The sequence below is a fragment of the Pongo pygmaeus genome, chromosome 12 (genome assembly GCF_028885625.2).
Source record: "Pongo pygmaeus isolate AG05252 chromosome 12, NHGRI_mPonPyg2-v2.0_pri, whole genome shotgun sequence".
NCBI classification, from domain to species: Eukaryota; Metazoa; Chordata; class Mammalia; order Primates; family Hominidae; genus Pongo; species Pongo pygmaeus.
Window position 1 is genome coordinate 29054008 of NC_072385.2, and position 21766 is coordinate 29075773.

The following is a 21766-nucleotide window of genomic DNA, read 5'->3' on the forward strand; positions in this document are numbered from 1 at the left end:
AAGCTAGCAGAAGAAATCACTAAAGCCAGAGCAGAATGGAATGAAATTGAGACCAAAAATCCATACAAAAGATCAACAAAAGCTTGAAAGCTTGAAACCTTGAAAGGAAACATTGGTTCCTTGAAAGGATAAACGTGACTGATGAACTTCGAAAGGTAACCTTGGTTCCTTCAAAGGATAAACATGATTGATGAACCACTAGCTAGATTAACAAAGAAAAAAAAAGATCCAAATAAGCACAATTAGAAATGACAAAGGTGACATTACAACTGATCCCACAGAAATACAAAAGATACTCAGAGACCATTATGAACAAATCTATGCACATCAATTAGAACATCTAGAGGAAATAGATAAATTCCTGGAAACACACAACCTCCCAAGATTGAATTGGAAATAAAATGAAACCCTGAACAGACCGATAATGAGTTCTGAAATGGAATTAGTAATAAAAGAAAAAAAACGTAACAAACAAAAAATTCCCTGGCCCAGATGGATTCACAATCAAATTCTACCAGACATACAAATCCTCAACAAACTAGGCATTGAAGGAACATACCTCAAAATACTAAGAGCCATCACTGACAAACTCACAGCCAACATCATACTGAATAGGCAAAAGTGGGAAGCATTCCCCTTGAGAACTGGATCAAGACAAGTGTGCCCACTCTCACCACTCCTATTCAACATAGTACCAGAAGTCCTAGCCAGAGCAATCAGGCAAGATAAATAAATAAAAGGCACTCAAATAGGAAAAGAAGAAGCTAAACTATCTCTCTTCATGGATGATATGATTCTGTATCTAGGAAACCCTAAACTGGAAGACAGCTAGAACTGATAACTTCATTAAAGTTTCAAGATACAAAATCAGTGTACAAAAGTCAGTAGCATTTCTATACACCAATAACGTTCAAACTGAGAGCCAAATCAGGAATAAAATCCCAATTATAATAGCCACAAAAATATTTTAAAATCTAGGAATACACTTAGTAAAGGAGGTGAAAGACCTCTACAAGGAGAAATACAAAACACTGCTGAAAGAAATTATAGATGATACAAACAAATGGAAAAACATCCATGCTTTTGGATTGGAAGAATCAATATTGTTAAAGCAGTCTACAGATTTAACACTATTCCTATCAAACTACCAACATCATTTTTCACATAATTAGAAAAAAAAAACTATTGTAACCCAAACGGAGGCTGAATAGCCAAAGTAATCCTAAGCCAAAAGAACAAAGCCAGAGGCATCACATTACCTGATTTCAAACTATATTACAAGGCTACAATAATCAAAACAACATGGTACTGGTATTAAAACAGACACATAGACCAATGGAACAGAACAGAGAACCTAGAAATAAAGCCACACATCTGCAACCATCTGATCTTTGACAGGTGACAAAAATAAGCAATGGGGAAAGCACTCCCTATTCAATAATTGGTCCTGGGATAAATGGCTAGCCATATGCAGAAGAATGAAACTGGACCCCTACATTTCACCATATAAAAAAATGAACTCAAGATGAATTAAAAACTTAAATGTAAGACCTCAAACTATAGAAATCCTAGAAGAAAACCTGAGAAATACCCTTCTTGATGATGGCTTTGGGAAAGAATTTATGGTTAAGTCCTCAAAAGCAATTACAACAAAAACAAAACTTGGCAAATGGGACCTAATTAAACTAAAGAGCTTCTGCACAGCAAAAGAAACTATTAACAGAGTAAACAGACAACAGAATGGGAGAAAGTATTCACAAACTGTGCATCTGGCAAAGGTCTAATATCCAGGATCTATAAGGAACTTAAGCAAACCAACAAGTAAAACACAACCCCATTAAAAAGTGAGCAAAGGACATGAACAGACACTTCTCAAAAGAAGATTTACAAGCAACTAACAAACATATGAAAAAATGCTCATCATCACTAATCATCAGAGAAATGCAAATCAAAACCACACTGAGATACCATCTCACACTATGGCTATTTCAAAGTTTTAAAAATAAATGCTGGCAAGGCTGCGGAGAAAAGGGAATGCTTGTACACTGTTGGTGGGAATGTAAATTAGCTCAGTCACTAGGGAAAGCAGTTTGGAGATTTCGCAAAGAACCAAAAAATAGAACTACCATTCAACCCAGCAATCCCATTACTGGATATACACCCAAAGGAAAATAAATCATTCTGCCAAAAAGACACATGCACCCATATGTTCATCACAGCACTATTCACAATAGCAAAGACGTGGAATCAATGTAGGTGCCCACTAATGGTGGATTGGATAAGTAAAATGTGGTGCATCATCAAAAAGCTTATCCACCACGACCAAGTCGGCTTCATACCTGGAATGCAAGGCTGGTTCAACATACGCAAATCAATAAACATAATCCATCATATAAACAGAACCAACGACAAAAGCCACATGATTATCTCAATAGATGCAGGAAAGGCCTTCAACAAAATTCAATGGCCTTTCATGCTAAAAACTCTCAGTAAACTAGGTATTGATGGAACGTATCTCAACATAATAAGAGCTATTTTTGACAAACCCACAGACAATATCATACTGAATGGCCAAAAACTGGAAGCATTCCCTTTGAAAACTGGCACAAGACAAGGATGCCCTGTCTCACCACTCCTATTCAACGTCTTATTGGAAGTTCTGGCCAGGGCAATCAGGCAGGAGAAAGAAATAAAGGTATTCATATAGGAAGAGAGGAAGTCAAATTGTCTCTGTTTGCAGATGAGATGATTGTATATTTAGAAAACCCCATCATCTCAGCCCAAAATCTTCTTAAGCTGATAAGCAATTTCAGCAGTCTCGGGATACAAAATCAATGTGCAAAAATCACAAGCATTCCTATACACCAATAACAGACAAACAGAGAGCCAAATCATGAGTGAACTCCCATTCACAGTTGCTACTAAGAGAATAATAAAATACCCAGGAGTCCAACTTACAAGGGATGTGAAAGACCTCTTCAAGGAGAACTACAAACCACTGCTCAAGGAAATAAGAGAGGACACAAACAAATGGAAAAACATTCCATACTCATGGCTAGGAAGAATCAAGATTGTGAAAATGGCCTTAGTGCCCAAAATATTTTATAGATTCAATGCTATCCCCATCAAGCTACCAATGACTTTCTTCACAGAATTAGAAAAAACTTCTTTACATTTCATATGGAACCAAAAAAGAGCCTGCATAGCCAAGACAATCCTGGGCAAGAAGAACAAAGCTGGAGGCATCATGCTACCTGACTTCAAACTTTACTACAAGTCTACAGTAACCAAAACAGCATGGTACTGGTACCAAAACAGAGATATAGACCAATGGAACAGAACGGAGGCCTCAGAAATAACACCACACATCTACCACAATCTGATCTCTGACAAACCTGAAAAAAACAAGAAATAGGGAAAGGATTCCTATTTTATAAATAGTGTTGGGAAAACTGGCTAGCCATATGCAGAAAACTGAAACTGGACCCCTTCCTTACACCTTTTACAAAAATCAACTCAAGATGGATCAAAGACTTAAATGTAAGACCTAGGACCATAAAAAATCCTAGAAGAAAACCTTGGCAATACCGTTCAGGACATAGGCATGGGCAAAGACTTCATGACTAAAACACCAAAAGCAATGGCAACAAAAGCCAAAATTGACAAATAGGATCTAATTAAACTAAAGAGCTTCTGAACAGCAAAAGAAACTATCATCAGAGTGGACAGGCAACCCACAGAATGGGAGAAAATTTTTGCAATCTATCCATCTGACAAAGGGCTAATATCCAGAATCTACAATGAGCTTAAACAAATTTACAAGAAAAAAGCAAACAACCCCATCAAAAAATGTGCAAAGGATATGAACAGACACTTCTCAAAAGAAGACATTTATGCAGTCAACAGACATATGAAAAAATGCTCATCATCACTGGTCATTAGAGAAATGCAAATCAAAACCACAATGAGATACCATCTCATGCCAATTAGAATGGCAATCATTAAAAAGTCAGGAAACAACAGATGCTGGAGAGGTTGTGGAAAAATAGGAACGCTTTTACACTGTTGGTGGGAGTGTAAATTAGTTCAACCATTGTGGAAACGGTGTGGCGATTCCTCAGGGATCTAGAACTAGAAATACCATTTGACCCAGCAATCCCATTACTAGGCATATATACCCAAAGGATTATAAATCATTCTATGATAAAGACACATGCACACGTATGTTTATTGCGGCACTATTCACAATAGCAAAGACTTGGAACCAACCCAAATGTCCATCAATGATAGACTAGATTAAGAAAATGTGGCATATAGCTGGGCACGGTGGCTCACACCTGTAATCCCAGCACTTTGGGAGGCTGAGGTGGGCAGATCACGAGGTCAGGAGATCAAGACCATCCTGGCTAACATGGTGAAACCCCATCTCTACTCAAAATACAAAAAATTAGCTGGGCGTGGTGGCGGGTGCCTGTAGTCCCAGCTATGTTGGGAGGCTGAGGCAGGAGAATGGCATGAACCCGGGAGGCGGAGCTTGCAGTGAGCTGAGATCGAGCCACTGCACTCCAGCCTGGGCGACAGAATGAGACTGTCTCAAAAAAAAAAAAAGAAAGAAAATGTGGCATATATACACCATGGAATACTGTGCAGCCATAAAAAAGGATGAGTTCATGTCCTTTGTAGGAACATGGATGAAGCTGAAAACCATCATTCTCAGCAAAGTATCACAAGATCAGAAAACTAAACACCGCATGTTTTCACTCATTAAGTGGGAGTTGAACAATGAGAACACATGGACACAGAGAGGGGAACATCACACACTGGGGCCTGTGGGGGCTGGGGGGCTAGGGGAGGGATAACATTAGGAGGAATACCTAATGTAGGTGATGGGTTGATGGGTGCAGCAAACCACCATGGCACGTGTATACCTATGTAACAAAACTGCACATTCTGCACATGTAAGCCATAACTTAAAGTATAATATTAAAAAAAGAAAGAAAATATGGTGCATATACACCATGGAATACTATGCAGCTATAAAAAAAGAACAAAATCATGTCCTTTGCTGCAACATGGATGCAGCTGGAGGCCATAATTCTAAGAGAACTAATGCAGAAAGAGAAAACCAAATACTGCATGTTCTCACTTATAAGTAAGAGCTAAATATTGGGTACACATGGACATAAAGATGGGAACAAGAGACAGGAGATTATAAGTGGGGTGAAGTAGGGAGGAGCGCAAGGGTTGAAAAACTACCTATTGGGTACTATGCTCACTACCTAGATGATGGGTTCAATTGTACTCCAAACCTCAGCATCATGCAATGTACCCTTGTACAAGTCTGCACAAGTACCCACTGAATCTAAAATAAAAGTTGAAAAAAAAAACCACATTAGGTTAATTAAGAAGAGAATGGAGAAAGGCAGAGGGCAGGTCTTAGCATGGTAGAAAATTTTACACAGCAATTAAGAAATAAGGTGCTTGGCCAGGTGCAGTGGCTCACGCCCGTAATCCCAGCACTTTGGGAGGCTGAGGTGAGTGGATCACCTGAGGTCAGGAGTTCGAGACCAGCCTGGCCAACATGGTGAAACCCCATCTCTACTAAAAATACAAAAAAAAAAAAAGAAAAAGAAAAAGAAAACACCTGGGCGTGGTGGTGGCACATGCCTATAGTCCCGGCTACCTGGGAGGCTGAGGCAGGAGAATCACTTGAACCTGGGAGATGGAGGTTGAAGTGAACCGAGATCACGCCATTGGACTCCAGCCTGGGCAACAAGAGTGAAGCTGCATCTCAAAAAAAAAAAAGAAGAAAGAAAGAAAGAAAGAAAGAAGGTATGTAAAGCAAATATGCAAATATTGACAGAAGCAAAAAAAGAAGAAAAAGAAAGAGGTGTCGTGGGACTTGTCCCAGGAGGGTGGAAAGCTTTAGATGGTTATTAAGAAATGGGATGAATAAAATGAATATTGATGGATTAAAACAAAGGATTTAACACAGCACTACCAAAGGTTGAGCAGGCCCAAGGGAACCCCTGCTGGTCCCGCAATATTAAAGGGTTCCAAATAAGCCTGCTCTATTTACTCCAGTTTGGAGAAATTTAAAAAGCCAAAGGCAAAGTTTATCATGAGAAACCTGACCAGCAATCACTGTGACAGTTGTTAGCAGGTTCATCAAGATGAAGATTGACAAAAGGGTCACAGTCCCTTGGCTCTACCCCTTCTCAGTGAAGACCCAAAGCCTTATGCACATCAGTAGGTAAAATGGTCAGCGGTGGGGGCACTGTGGAGAAAAGGTTACTGGGACTTGATACGGGAGCCCCCAGCACTGTGGTACCAAAACCCATTGATGAAGCCCTGAGGCAGGCTGCAGTTAGAATGAGGGAACCGTAAAAGGTAAGGGTTGATAGGATCATGAAAGGTGGAATGTTTAAACAGACTTTAGGTAAAGCTGTGTGTCCTTTACCTGAATGTTTTATGGGAATGGATATTACATCCGGCTGGGGAACACTTTTTTTTTTTGAGATGGAGTCTCGCCCTGTTGCCCAGGCTGGAGTGCAGTTGCACGATCTCGGCTCACTGCAACGTCTGCTTCCCGGGTTCAAACGATTCTCCTGCCTCAGCCTCCCCAGTAGCTGGGATTACAGGTGTGCGCCACCATGCCCAGCTAATTTTTGTATTTTTAGTAGAGACGGGGTTTCACCATATTGGCTAAGCTAATCTCAAACTATTGACCTCAGGTGATCCACCCACCTCAACCTCCCAAAGTGCTGGGATTACAGGCGTGAGCCACCAAGTCTGGCCTAACACTTCTTTATACCTAGTATTGTAACACCAAAACCTGTTAATTAAGTCCTAATGGAGGCCGAAGTTAGGAATGTAGTGGTTGATGGAATTAAAGTCTGTAGGCGAATTGGTGTTTTTCAGCAGGCTTCATGAGAAGTGCTTGCGTGCGTCTCTTACCTGATTGTATTATGGGAATGGACATTGTGTCTGCGTGGGGAATGTTTCCCCTACCTAGCATTGTAAAACAGAAGGCATCACAGTGCACAGCACTTCAATCATCTGTGTGGAGAGCGTTCTTAGAGGTCAGCAGTGTGGAAGCTGAGGCTTCCTCCCCTTGCTTCCCCTGCACCACGCTGCAGAGGCCAAACACCTGTTTCTTATTAGGTCACAGTTCTCTCAGCAGTTGAGGCATTAATGGCAAAGAAAAAGAAAGGATGAGAATATAATCATGAATAAGTCTAGCAAGGGAAATATTTTTAGGTGTTTTCATTATTTTTTATTTTTTATTTTTTTGCTCTGGAAACTGTTAGTCCAAACTGCACCATTTTGTAAGCCCCCCAGCCATTTCACAGACCTTGGTCAAAGTGAAACATTCCACAGGGGTTCGGGCTGTGACAAACAGCCTGCCCAACCGCCTGACTCTCTTATTATATTCTGCTGGAAGAAAGTGTAAGGAACCTCACACTGCACCGGAACAGGCACCAAACTGCCTAATCATGGGAACATGTTATCAACATTTTCCCAGGCAGCAGGCCATGCCCCATGTTCCAGACTCCTCCCACCCAGCCTATAATTGCCCCAGCCTGTAAGCAGCAATGGGCATTGGCATTAAGCTGCAGGTCTTATGCTGGACATAAAGCCTGCATTTGCTGTAGAGCCACCACTCTCTCTCTTTGTGTCTTTCTTTAACCCTCACCTTCCCTTCAAAACCCAACAAAAACTATTTATAAGACAATTTTTCTTCATCCTCCAGTAAGAACCTAATTTTTTGTTTGTTTGTTTTGGTTTGGTTTTGGGGTTTTTTTGTTTGTTTGAGACAAGGTTTTACTGTGTTGTCCAGGCTGAAGTGAAGTGGTGCAATCATGACTCACTGCAGCCTCGACCTCCCCGGGCTCAGGTGATTCTCCCTACTCAACCTCCTAAGTAGCTGGGATTGCAGGCATGTGCTACCATGCCTGGGTAATTTTTGTATTTTTTATAGAGATAGGGTTTTACCATGTTGCCCATGCTGATCTTGAACTCCTGGGCTCAAGCAATCCTCCTGTGTTGGCCTCCCAAAGTGCTGGGATTACAGGTGTGAGCCACCATGCCTGGCCTAAGAACCTAGTTTTTGGACAACTATAAAAGTGCTGTTTTACATAATAGGATGTAGACATGTAATAATTCATAACACCTGAAGGGGGCACAGGCAAAAAATATAAAGAAAATTGAGAATGACTGGATATTATATCTAATGGTGCCACATTTGTGTCTAACATCTTTGACATTGTTCTCAGCAAATCCCTGGGAATCAGCTGTTGAGCTAGATGGAGATGGGAAGAGGATAAAGACTGAGATAGTTGGCTGGGCACGGTGGCTCATGCCTGTAATCCCAGCACTTTGGGAGGCCAAGGAAGATGGATCACCTGAGGTCAGGAGTTCGAGACCAGCCTGACCAACATGGAGAAACCCCGTCTCTACTAAAAATACAAAAAAAAAAAAAAAAATTAGCCGGGCATGGTGTTGCATGCCTGTAATCCCAGCTACTTGGGATGCTGAGGCAGGAGAATCGCTTGAACCCGGGAGGCAGAGGTTGTGGTGAGCCAAGATTGCACCATTGCACTCCAGCCTAGGCAACAAGAGCAAAATTCCATCAAAAAAAAAAAAAAGACTTGGATAGTTGTATTATATCTATTAATTCTAACAGGTTGTGGAGAAGCTTGGCATGAAAATCATGAGGCATAATGAAGTTTGTGTGTTATTTCCAGAGTGTTCTTACCATGTTGTTAAGTCATAGATGAAAACAAGCAATGTTTGAAGGATAGTCCCAACCTCCAGGTGTACCTAATCCTGATGAAGCCGATGCTGTTAGCACCCTCCCATATCCCTGAGCCTTTTAGAATTTTCAGTTGATTTCCAACTGCCAGTATTTGTACCTCTGTACCTGCAGCCCCTTTTCCTTGGAAATGTGTGTTGCTTATTTGCAAGGCAAACCAGAGTAGCAAAGAATTAACACCCCCAAAGCCCTACAGGCAGATCCCTCAGCCAACAGCTCTCAGGAGTTGATGTATAAATTCCCCAGCTCCTTGTATCTTGGGCAGAATAATTCTATGGTGTGGGTTTTGCACCATTCCTAGCAGTTTTCCTGCAAGGTAGAGCTCAGGTGCCCACTGTGGTAGCTGGCTCGATGACACATTTTATTGGCTGTCCTACTGTCCCTGTATCATCCAGCCACCTCATACCAGCGTTCCAAAATAAACTACCCACACTGGAATCGTTTCCTCAAGTTCTGCTTCTGGGGAACCAAACTAAGACAACTTGAATGTGAGGTCTCCCACGGGACATCTCTTGCATCCTAGTCATAAAGAGAACACTGGGGGAATACATTCAGGGAACACGTGAGCATACTATTTCTTGTTTTTCAAATTACCTGAAAGTTATCTCACCTAGATGTACTTTATTGTTGAAGTAGTGACATTGAAGGGGCTAGTGATTAGATGAAGTTCATGCATGTGAGGGAAAGCCCAAAATAAATCATTCCTAAGCAAAGTGAACATCTGAAGAGCATCCTGGATGGCCCACATGCAAGGAGGATAATAAAAATATTTAACACCTGGTACAGCATAGGCCTCAACCAGTCATAGAAGCTACCAGCCTACCTGCTAAGGGCCTGCCACACAAACTGACCATTGGCCCTGCCCGCTGAAACAAGGATTCCTGGTGCTGCCTGGGTCAAATCTTCAGGCTGGGTTGAGAGGTCAGTGGGCAAAGAAGGATTTACTTGGCTTTCTCCAATGGGGCTCTGAGGCAGATGCATATGATTTTGAGTCCTTCTCAGAAACAGAAGTGATGGACTGAAACATTCATTGAACATCTCCAAAGGGAGTTAAAGGCCCAGCAGGGCCACATCATCACACGTCCACTTTACACTCCAACATGTTATCACTTGTGTCCTCTCCTGACTATGGAAGTAAAGGCCACAAACAGCACACAGTTTCCTTCCAGAGAGTTGTCTCTTCTCCGTTGTGGGTAGTGTTAGCAAGACCAAGGTAGCAAAATAGCCAAGGGGTAGGTGTGTATGTGACCCAAGATAAATAGCTCCGAGCCTCTCCTGGCACTATGAAAGTAACGCAGAATGATGACATAATCAGAAAATGGTGTTTGGAGTACATATATGAGGATATTGGTGAGGGTGCTAATTCATTCACTTACTAGGGATGCTGTAAGGTATGGTTCACCCATTCCTGCTATCCAGACCCCAGAGTTGCCTGGTGTCTCTTCATCTCCTTGACCCTCTTAGTTGGTTCTGTTAGCCTTCCAGTAATTTCCTTTTATTGCTTAAAATTTCTATAAGTGGTTACTTTTGCTTGCAACCAAAGAACCATAATTGCTTTGGGTCCTGCATGCTTATCTTCAGCCATGTTTTGTGAGGGGTGGACCCCGTGAAAGAAAGCGTGTGGCAGCAACTGCTGAAAATAAGAAAAGCCAGTCCCTGGATCTTCACAAACAAAAGAAAACACAGGAGGTTGCTGTGGGTTTGAAGGACTTGGTGTATCTAACTTGAATGACAGCTTCACCTCAGTTGGCTTTCAGTTTCCTATGAAGCTAGAATTCCATCCCTACTTCCTCCATTGTCCCATGGATTGGCTGGCTTACGAGTCAGGAACTTCTCATAAGCAAAGCCTCAGGGCTTTGGGCAGATACTGGAAAAAGGACAAAGTCTTGGGTAAGGCTTTCTTAACTTGTTAGCAATTCTGGTAGACAGGGAGTAGGTTGGCATTGGAATCACGGGCTAAAATGAAGCCTGGCTGGAATACCTAGGGGCCACTTGCCATGATATTCACATTTACTACAAAGTAATTATATATATGTCTATGTCCATTTCCTGGAAACCATACTGTGAACTGGATGGATTTCTTTTATTTTTCTTTCCTTTTTTCAATGCTTATTTTCATTCATAAAATTGGGAAATGTATTTTCTTTCATGATTTTAATCATTTCTTTGCCAGTGTTGAATACAACACATTCACATAAAACTCTCAAAGGCGGCCATCTGAGCACTCTGCCAGCCTGGCCCATCCACAGAGCTTTGCCTAGAAGCTTTGTCTTTTATAGAACTTAGCTCGAGCAATGATATCATTGACGAAGTCATTGTCTATGTCCGATGGGGTGGCAATCGCTTCAATTCCTGACTTGAAAGCTGAGAGACCACCTGAAATGAAACACAGAGAGTTAGGCTCAAATATTAACTTTCAGCAGAAATAAGCAATGAGCATTGCCAAGATGTTAGCTCTCCAGGCAAATCTTCCAAAGCAGGCAGTCCCAAATCCTCCTCCCTCTCTCTCCCTTTCTGAAAGGACATGCTACCCCAAGAATCACTGGGAAAATTCTAGATTGGTTTCTTTTTTTCCAAAGTCTCTGGTTTTTCTTGTTGCAAAAATCAGATTTGCTTTTTTATGTAATCCAGGCCTGGCAGAACTAGACTCCCAGTACATCCTCTGCTGAAAATGCTTGTAACATTCTCTCATTTATTCAATAATTCACTCATCTATTCACTCATTTATTCATTCAGGAAATGTTTTCAAGCAACTACTATGTGCCAGGAGAGGTGTCACACTGACTGCAAGGTACCCAAGACACACTTATTTCTTTGGGTACGTGTATATATGCATGTGTATGCTATTTTACCCTAGAATTTTATCTTTAGTAGTTATGTATGTGTTTAACATAATTGTGCTCTGCTCTGATATCCAGAGAAAAAGATGCCTGGTCCTGATCCCTGCCTTAAAGCACCTTGAAGTAGAGACTAGAAACTGTTCTGATTAAGGCCGTTAGAGTGTGGAGGACATAACATGGGCCGATAGGAGGTAAACCTAATAGGAATTGATGTGGTTGGGTGTGAAGAGAGAAGGAACCAGAGAGCCTAAGAAAGCAATCTGGTTTTCAGGCTGGGATGACTGGCTATATTATGGTGCCTCCAAGACACGTAAAATGCAGAAGAAAGAGCAAATTTATAGTGTGAGGTTAGTGAGTTAATTCCATCTGGGAGATGCTAAACTTGAGGGGGCCTGTGGTCAGCCAAGCAGAGATTTCCACTTGGATATATAGCACCTGAAGTCCCAAGAATACTCACGGAGTAACATTGTTCAGACAATTTGGAAAGTTGTTGACAGTTTCTTATAACAGGAAAAAACCTATGAGAGGTAGGCAAACAGATAGATAGATAGATAGATAGATAGATAGATGGATGGATAGATAGATAATTTTTTTTTTTTGAGAGATGGGGTCTCACTCTGTCTCCCAGGCTGGAGTGCAATGATGTAATCAATGCTCACTGCAGCCTCAACCTCCCAGGCACAAGCAATCCTCCTGCCTCAGCCTCCTGAGTAGCTGGTACTGTGTGTCACCATGCCCAGCTATTTTTTTTTTTTTTTTTGTAGAGACAGGGTCTCACTATGTTTCAAGGTATCACTCAATAGCTCAATAAGCAATGAATAAGAACCCCAACATTCTGCAGAAGGGGAAATGGAGGTTGAGGATGGAGGACCTCTCAAAGTAACTCAGTGGTTCAGGGAATGCAAATGCAGCCTCTAGACAGCTCCTCCCAGGGCCACTGCTGACCACGTGGAAATGCTCCCAGGGAGTCTGGGGTCACACTGGCCTTCAGTGGTCTCATTCATTGCTCATTTAAACAAAGTACTCAGAATACAGCCTACCTTTGAGGTGCTGAGCAACACTCCACGTGGGGAATTTTTTCTGGATTGCCTTAATTCTCTTTGTTAGAATCCCAGTGGCCTGTGAAAGGTGCTCTTTGCTGTCCCAGGCACCAACAGGGTGGTACGTTTGTTTATCAAGCTAGAAAATTCAGATAATAAAGTCAGCATCTGGATGAGGTAACACATTTTTCTGCCATTCCTAATTTCCTCTCCTGGTATTCAAGTCATAGATACCGGCCTTTATCCCCAAAGAGTCAATTCTATTGTTCTTTCTTTCATAGAGATGAGAGTCAGAGAAACAAAGTAAGGTTTGGGAGAAATGGAAATGGCACAGTTTTAGCTAAACATTCTAATATACAAAAAAAATTTTTTTTAAGTTGTTTTGAAACAAATAACACCCAAAGTCTACACATTTTTGGTAATAAATAATTATCCAGCTAATTCAGAGAAAAATTTGTTTCTAACTGGGAAGGCCAGAAGTCTGTATTTCTACAGACAATTTAAAATCGAGCCTGGAAGCAAATATCCAGATAATTTGGATCCCCTTCCTCCACTTTATCCAAAGGAACAAGTTGTTTCAAGTAGGGCTCGATTATACCATGTTTTGATCCACATGGATGAAATTTACTACTTCATGAACCCCAAGAGGACACCTGTAACAATAGTGCTGTTGATAAGATTTTCTCAGTTTTAGTGTATTACATATTATTTATTGCAAAATGGTAGTTATGAAACTCCTAAAATACTTTTTAAAAGATATCTGATAATGAATAAGCCTTGAATGAAATAAAAAGATGTGTTACAGAAATCCCAGATCAAATTATGCTAGAGTAGCCGGACACAGTGGCTCACGCTTGTAATCCCAGCACTTTGGGAGACTGAGACGGGTGGATCACCTGAGGTCAGGAGTTCAAGACCAGCCTGGCCAACAAGGTGAAATCCCATCTCTACTAAAAATACAAAAAATTAGCTGGGCATGGTGGCGTGTGCCTATAATCCCAGCTACTCAGGAGGCTGAGGGAGGAGAATCACTTGAACCCGGGAGTGGAGGCTGCAGTGAGCCGAGATCACGCCATTGCACTCCAGCCTGGGCAACAAGAGTGAAACTCCATCTCAAAAAAAAAAAAAAAAAAATTATGCTGGAGTACCTGTAGCCAGATGCCAGGGTATTTTGGGGCTTGGAAGCACTGCAAATGGATTTCTAGTTGAGGTTGAGCTTCTGTGAGGAGGGATGCAGTGGGGCTGATAGAAAGTTTCTAGCTAAATACCTGCATCAAGCCAAATTTAAGTCCCCTGTGATCCCAGCCGTCTTGCAGGACAGATCCACCGTGGCTTTCCCTGGAGATGATGGCTGCGATGACAGCAGGGTCCACGCAATGTCTCTGCCCGACTTCTTTGATCAGAGTCTGGTAAGGTTTTATGGCCCTCAAATCCATCTCAGCAAACATTTCAGAACCACGGATCCCTACGTCAATAGGAAAGAAACTGTTTTTCTGGGCATAGTAGTGTGTGCCTGAAGTCAGTCCCTGCTACACAGGAGGCTGAAACAGGAGGATCGCTTGAACCCAGGAGGAGTTTGAAACCAGCCTGGGCATCATAGTGAGAGCCCATCTCTAATTAAAAAAAAAAACAGAATTTAAAGTTAAAAAAAGAAAAGAAACTGTTTCTTCTACTTCAGAAGAAAACCATTTTTAAAAATTTGCTAAGTTAGCCACAGCCTCTGATAACTGCTAATGGCTTGGGACAACCATTCTAAGACATCCTTTTGATCTCTGACTGCAGAAACAGATCCACAACCCCCAACAGGTGCCGCTTCTGCTCTGTTTCTCCTTCAAATTGCTCATGCCTGGAATCCCAGCACTTTGGGAGCCCGAGGTGGACAGATCCCTTGAGGTCAGGAGTTCAAGACCAGCCTGGCCAACATGGTGAAACCCTGTCTCTACCAAAAATACAAAAATTAGCTGGACTTGGCAGCAGGCACCTGTAACCCCAGCTACTCAGGAGACTGAGGCAGGAGATTCACTTGAACCTGGGAGGTGGAGGTTGTAGTGAGCCGAGATCATGCCATCACACTCCAGCCTGGGTGACAAAGCAAGACTCCATCACACACACACACACAAAATTCTGCCACACTGGTGCACTGGGAAGCCTGTTGGACTAGGAGTCAGTCAATGTATGTTTTAGCCTGGCTCTGCCACTAGCTGGCTCTGTTCTATTGGGAAGTACCCCCCTCCTTGCTGAGTCTTTGGGCTCTGATTTGTAAATTTGAGGGGTTGGGGTCTGATGTGACCTTGTGGTTGCTGCCAGCTCTGACACTCTAAAACCAGGATAACATGATGAAGATGACTTTGGAACAGTATTGCTTCAAATGTTAACGTGTAACATGAAGCAAACACAGCGGCACCACCCAAAAAACAAAGCCAGAGTCTAATATTTATTCAAGCAGTAGTTTCAACACGTGGAAATAAACACAGCTGGACAAGGTTTGGAAAGAATGGGAGTGGAAAATAAAAAGAAGCGGGTTGTTAGATTGGTCAGGATTGTGGTTTTTGCTCATTTTTAATTTTGATGCTATTGTCATAATGATGATTATACCTTTTCAAAATTAAGTGACTTCCTAAGAAAAAATCTGAAAACGATGAAAGGGGGAAAAAGCCGAACGTTTGCTCTGCTTTTCACTTACCGCAGTTCATCACACTGTTTGCATCACAAGTGGCCCCAGAGGTCTTCATGGTCATGATGTCCCCGTAGCAGCCGTGGTACAGGCGCGGATGTAGGTGAGGCTTCATTGAGTGGGTGAAGGGGTACGAGCACCTGGAAGTGCCTAGGAGGCAGAAGTGTAACTCACATGAATCCTGTGAGAAGATATTACTTGGGTTGCTGCAATAAACATCACTAAACCAAAGGCGGAAGGCCACAGACAGAACGCCCCAACTCTCTTGTTGCCATTATTTGTTCATCAGACAGAAGTTCCCCATGCCCACTCTGCTCCGACCTTTTGTTTTGTTTTGTATTAACACAGCGCTTAATCTGAAAACACTGCAAAATATTATGAAATTCATCTTTTATAGATCCTGAATGCATGTGCAGTCTTTTTTTTTTCCTTTTTTTAAGAGACAAGATCTTGCTCTGTTGTCCAGGCTGGAGTGCAGTGGCGTGATCATAGCTCGCTGCAGGCACCAACACCTGGGCTCAAACGATCCTCCCACCCCAGCCTCCTGAGTAGCTGGAACCACAGGTGCACATCACCAGGCCTGGCTTATTTTATCTTTTTGTAGAGATGGGGTTTGCTATGTTGCCCAAGCTAGTCTCAAACTTCTGGGCTCAAGCGATCCTCTCTCCTTGGCCTCCCAAAGTGCTGGGATTACAGGCACTGTATGTCAGTGCCTGTATGTCAGAATTAAAACTGACAGGTTTTTAAGCAGGAAACTTGAGAGGTTTTTTTTTTTTTTTTTTTTTTAAGATTCAGGGGGTACATGTGCAGGTTTGTTACATGGGCATATCGTGTGATGCTGAGGATTGTCCTTCTATCGATCCTTCACCCAAATAGTGAACACAGTACCTGATGTGTAGTTTTCAATCGTTGCCTCCCTCCCTCCCTTTCTCTCTCCCTCCTTCCTTTTACAGTCCCCAGTGTCTATTGTTTTGAGAGGAATTTTAAAACATTTCTGACACAAATGCTTCTGGGAATGTGAACATCTGGATTAACAATTTGACTTTGTTTAGAAAGATAAGAAAGAAGGGCACCATAACAATTTAAATATATTCTTATTTTATATCATTTACTGTGAAGTTGAGTTCCTATGTATGTCTATTTAATAAAATTAGAAGTAAAACTTGAATTTGCCAAAATAAGTCAAATCTATTCTTGTTTTTTTGTTCTGTCATTAAAAAGTGAGTTTCTGTCCAAGTCTACCTGTTACAGGAGAGGCAGAGCTTTTGCTAAAGGAGATACAAAGTTATTTTCTGTAATGTTGAAAAGTTTGTTCTAACGGTTTCAAGGACTGTTAACTTGTACCTTAAGAGTCCAAATATTTGTTATAAGACAGTACTTTGGGCTGGATGTGGTGGCTCATGCCTAGAATCCCAGCACTTTGAGAAGCTGAGGCAGGAGGATTGCTTGAGCCTAGGAGTTCGAGACCAGCCTATGCAACATGGCAAAACTCATTTCTACAAAAAATACAAAAATTAGCCTGGTGTAGTGGCACATGCCTGTAGTCCCAGCTGTGTGGGAGACTGAGACAGGAAGATTGATTGAACCTGGGAGGTCGAGGCTGCAGTGAGCTTTGATGGTGCCACTGCACTCCAGCCTGGGCGACAGAACAAGACCCTGTCTCAAATCTGGAAAAAAAAAAAAAGTATTTTGTTAAAATGTTTGATGTAAAAAAAATAGAATCTGGCTGGGCGTGGTGGCTCACACCTGTAATCCCAGCACTTTGGGAGGCCAAGGCAGGCGGATCACCTGAGGTCGGGAGTTCAAGACCAGTCTGACCAACATGGAAAAACCCATCTCTACTAAAAATACAAAATTAGCTGGGCGTGGTAGTGCATGCCTGTAATCCCAGCTACTCAGGAGGCTGAGGCAGAAGAATCACTTGAACCCAGGAGGAGGAGGATGCAGTGAGCCGAGATCGTGCCATTGCACTGCAGCCTGGGCAAAAAGAGCAAACCTCTGTCTCAAAAAACGAAAAAATAATAGAATCTAACCACTTCTCCCACCTCTGCTACTGCCACAGTCCCAGCCAGCATCAGTGCTCATATGGACTCCCCTAACAGCCTCCTAACTGACCTCCCTGATTCACTCTTGCAGCCCATCCCCTACCTAGTAGACAGAGTGGCCCTGTGTGAATATGCATGGGCTGCTATCAGTCTTCTCTCTTAACCTTCCAGTGGCTTTCTCCTCCTTTAGGGAAATAGCCAAGTCCATCCTGCAGCCTCCAAGACCTACTAGATCTGGCCCTCTGCTCCTGTTCCTACTTCTCTTTCCCTTTGCTCACTCTCCTCCAGCCACATTCTTCTTTGTGCTTATCCTTCAACATGCCAGGCAGGTTTCTGCCTCAAAGCCTATATGTTTGTGGTCCCTTTTGCCTAGAACGCTATTCCTCCAGGTATCTACATGATCATGCCTTCAGGTCTCTGTCCAAATATCACCTTATCAGCAGAATATATAGAGAGTTTATAGACAAAAAAAAAGAAAATGGTCCTTAAACATATAAAAGACGTTAAACCACACTCAAAAGAAGAGAAAGGCCACATTAAAACATCATTATGACAGCATTTTCCAACGCTTCTTTTTTTTTTTTTTTTTGAGACAGAGTCTTGCCCTGTCGCCCAGGCTGCAGTGCAGTGGTGCGATCATGGCTCACTGCAAGCTCCGCCTCCCGCTCCCGGGTTCATGCCATTCTCCTGCCTCAGCCTCCCCAGCAGTTGGGACTACAGGTGCCCACCATCACACCCGGCTAATTTTTTGTATTTTTAGTAGAGACGGGGTTTCACCATGTTAGCCAGGATGGTCTTGATCTGCTGACCTTGTGATCCACCCACCTTGGCCTCCCAAAGTGCTGGGATTACAGGCGTGAGCCACCGCACCTGGCTGCATTTTCCAACTCTTTAGTTGGCAAGAGCCCAAAGGTTTGGCAATACCCTCTGTGGGAGAGGTTGTGAGGAAATAGGCTGTCTCACACATTGCTGTGGAACACAGTTTTGTGATAGGCTGTTCATTCCAGCACTGTTTATAAGAACAAAGGACTGCAAACAACACAAATGTCATTAATTTAGGGACTGGTTGAGTAAGTGATGCTACGTCCACAGTGAAGTACTATGCAGCTGCAAAAGGAAAGAGTAAGACCTGTATATATTCCTGTAAAATTCTCTCCAGGAGCAAAATAGTATTTATAGAATTGTACTCTTTGTGTAAGAAAGGGGAGAAAATACAATTGTATATTTTGTGTGATTTGCTCATATTTTCAAAAGAAACAATACAAGGATGAATGAAAAACTGATAAAAATTGTTAGTTATGGAGAGAGTAAGAGGAAGGTAAAGGGAACAGGGATAGGGGATAGACTAACTATCTTTTTTAAAGTTTTTATTTTGGAACCATGTAAATGTTATCATAAATTTTAAAATTAAATCAAATAGGGAAAAATGGAATCATAAAAAAGAAAAACAAATGAACATAACTCTATAACAAATTGAAAGATTAATAAACATATAGAGGAGAATTATCTTAAGTGACTTTAAAATATATCCATATAAGTATATACCACTACATAGGAATCCATCCTATGAACATAAATAATCACAAGAAAATCTTAAATTGTATCTACTGTCTCATTATTGGTTGGTAATACTGTCATAGTTATTTTGACACTATTGTATGTAAATAAGTAATAATGCTAATGTCATTAGAACTAGGATTTTTAGTGTAAGATAGCAGAGGTACAAATATAAAACTGATGTAAAATGCTTGCATTCTTAAATATAAATGTGAAATATCTAAATGCATAGTTGTTTTTCTTTTAAAAATATATATTTTCTAGTTCCCGCCACTGAAAACACCTGAAATAAATGACAACTCCATAGCAATGGAGCACTTTTACTTCCCACACTGTGGTCTCTAAATACCATTTCCTGCTAACAAGAACCAGCGCTCCTCAGAATAATGGCTGATTGCTAGCCTGGGGCAGGAAATGTTCAAGCTGAACCAGGAACATCTTTTTGTGCCAGAGCTGGTCCTTATATGTTAGAGACACATCAAAAAAAAAATTTTTTTTTTTTTTTCCAGATGGAGTCTCGCTCTGTCACCGAGGCTGGAGTGCAGTGGCATGATCTCGGCTCACTGCAAGCTCTGCCTCCCAGGTTCATGCCATTCTCCTGCCTCAGCCTCCCAAGTAGCTGGGACTACAGGCGCCCGCCACCATGCCTGGCTAATTTTTTGTATTTTTAGTAGAGATGGCATATCACTGTGTTAGCCAGGATGGTCTTGATCTCTTACCTTTTGATCCGCCTGCCTCGGCCTCCCAAAGTGCAGGAATTACAGGTGTGAGCCACCGTGCCAGGCCCAAAAATTTTTACGGGTGAAATGTTTTTATCTCCCTCCCTTCCTCTCATTATTTCACTCTCTCTTCCCTTTTTCCTCTCACTCTTTTTCTGTTCATTCCTCTCACTAGAAGATAAATATCGTTAGGTCAGTTTCTAGATGTTTTTCTCTGCTATATCCTCCTCAGCACCTGGAACAATGCCTGGCACAAAGTAGACATTTAATAAACATTTGCTGAATGGAAGAATGGATAGTTGGATGGATGAAGGAATGAGACAGAAAGGGATTGTTTAAATTATCTGGATCAAGTGTCCTTATATTGACAGGTTCAGTATCCTTTCACTGGGAGGCAGTCTTTGCCAGGCTCACTGTGTGGCCCAGAGACCACAGGCATCAAAGTTACCCAGGAAGCTTATTAAAAATGCTTATCACTGGGCTTGGCATGGTGGCTCACACCTATAATCCCAGCACTTTGGGAGGCCAAGGCGGGTGGATCACGAGGTCAGGAGATCAAGACCATCCTGGGTAACACAGTGAAACCCTGTCTCTACTAAAAACACAAAAAAATTAGCTGGGCATGATGGTGGGTGCCTGTAGTCCCAGCTACTTGGGAGGCTGAGGCAGAAGAATGGCGTGAACCCAGAAGGTGGAGCTTGCAGTGAGCTGAGATCGCACCACTGCACTCCAGCCTGGGTGACAGAGCGAGACTCTGTCTCAAAAAAAAAAAAAAAAAAAGGCTTATCACTGGGCTCTTCACACCAGATCTACTGAACCAAAATCTTGCAGTATAAGGCCAAAGAAGCTGCATTTTACCCAGCATTCCCAGTTGACTCTTACACACGTTTATGAACCACTGCTTTAAGGGAACTGGAATATGACCACGGATGGACCCTACACTGCCTGTGTAGGCCTTATAAACACACAAGCCCTTTTTAAATTGAGTCACCTTTCAGCTATACACAGCTAATATGGTAGCTCATAATTAATCTACTGGCTATTTAACTCTGCTCTCACCTGGCAATCTAAAATGAGTAAAAATTTAAAACTATGTTGCCCTGCTTTTGACCATAAGTAACTGGAAATTACTTTTGGGTAGCCTTGTTTTTCCAAATTTAGAATTGAACATTTTAGAAACACTTTCTTTTCAGTCACCATTCTATAATTAAAGACAACTTGAACATTGCTCAGAATGGCTTTTCATTTTGCTTAGGTCAAAGTTTTCACATTCTCTTATTCAAGATCCCTTACCAACTCACCAACCTATCTTTCCAGCCTTCCCCCCAGAAACCCCCTCTTCTGTCCAGACCACACGGACCCAAAGACTTTTCATTCATTTCTGCCTCTGCTCTTTTACTGAAATCTTTCTTCCCATCCAGCAAGCTCTTCCCTTTTCTTATTAAATCACCAAGCATCCTTCAGTTGACATGTTCCCCCCAAAAGCCTTTCACATCTGAGCATTCTGGTTGGATGTGAGCTCTTCCTCCCAAATCTTTCCCAGACTAGTGCTTTTCTCCCACCTATACACATTGAACTCTCATCCACCGCTTGGCATTGATAATTGTCTCTTCATGTATTTTGCTTCCAAGGCACTGTTCCATATACCTCCTGGTAAGATATCCAGCCTGATAGGTGCATTGTCAGACAGGAAGTAAGCAGATCAATAAATATTAGATTATTTGAAATTCCCACAGATTCTGTTTTTCACCTGCTTAGCAAGCAGAGCACACTGTTAATTATAGAAATCATAGTTGATTAATGGCCAAGCTGGTCAGAATGAGAGCCCACTCTTCCATTACAGGTAATCATTGCTCTTTCTGATTCATGATTGTGCTGGAGGTTTTTGTGGATGCCCTGTGAACAATGCTAAATCTCAGCCATTGACTTACCAATGAGGGCAATTAGTCCCCAAAACACCACGGAGGATAACATGGCGGGGAATCTTATCTTCCAGGACCTGCTCTGATTTGAAATCAAAAGTGGTTAATTTTAAAACCTGAAAATTTCCTAAAGAAAAATTTGCTTTGATATTTT

General features: G+C 41.9%; 2 protein-coding genes across 8 annotated transcripts in view; one reads left to right on the forward strand and one right to left on the reverse strand.

Moving 5' to 3' along the window:
• Window positions 1–21766, reverse strand: part of LOC129030877 (lysozyme g-like protein 2) — a 120585-nt gene that overhangs the window by 90011 nt on the left and 8808 nt on the right. For 2 of the 7 annotated variants that reach the window (XR_010123226.1, XR_010123227.1), the window contains exons 2-6: window positions 21622–21694; window positions 15379–15519; window positions 13964–14160; window positions 12696–12834; window positions 9639–11191 (exon numbers count right to left, since the gene is read on the reverse strand). Coding sequence is in view for 5 of the 7 variants with exons in the window: in XM_063649211.1 (XP_063505281.1) it covers window positions 11073–11191; window positions 12696–12834; window positions 13964–14160; window positions 15379–15519; window positions 21622–21664 (639 nt within the window). In the remaining 2 variants the exon portion in view is untranslated. Of the gene's footprint in view, window positions 1–9203; window positions 11192–12112; window positions 12174–12695; window positions 12835–13963; window positions 14161–15378; window positions 15520–21621; window positions 21697–21766 lie in introns of those variants that run through there. The other 5 variants (XM_063649211.1, XM_054476715.2, XM_054476717.2 and 2 more) reach the window with 4 other exon arrangements.
• LYG1 (lysozyme g1) overlaps window positions 1–21766 on the forward strand; it is a 118051-nt gene that overhangs the window by 54174 nt on the left and 42111 nt on the right. The window lies entirely within an intron of this gene.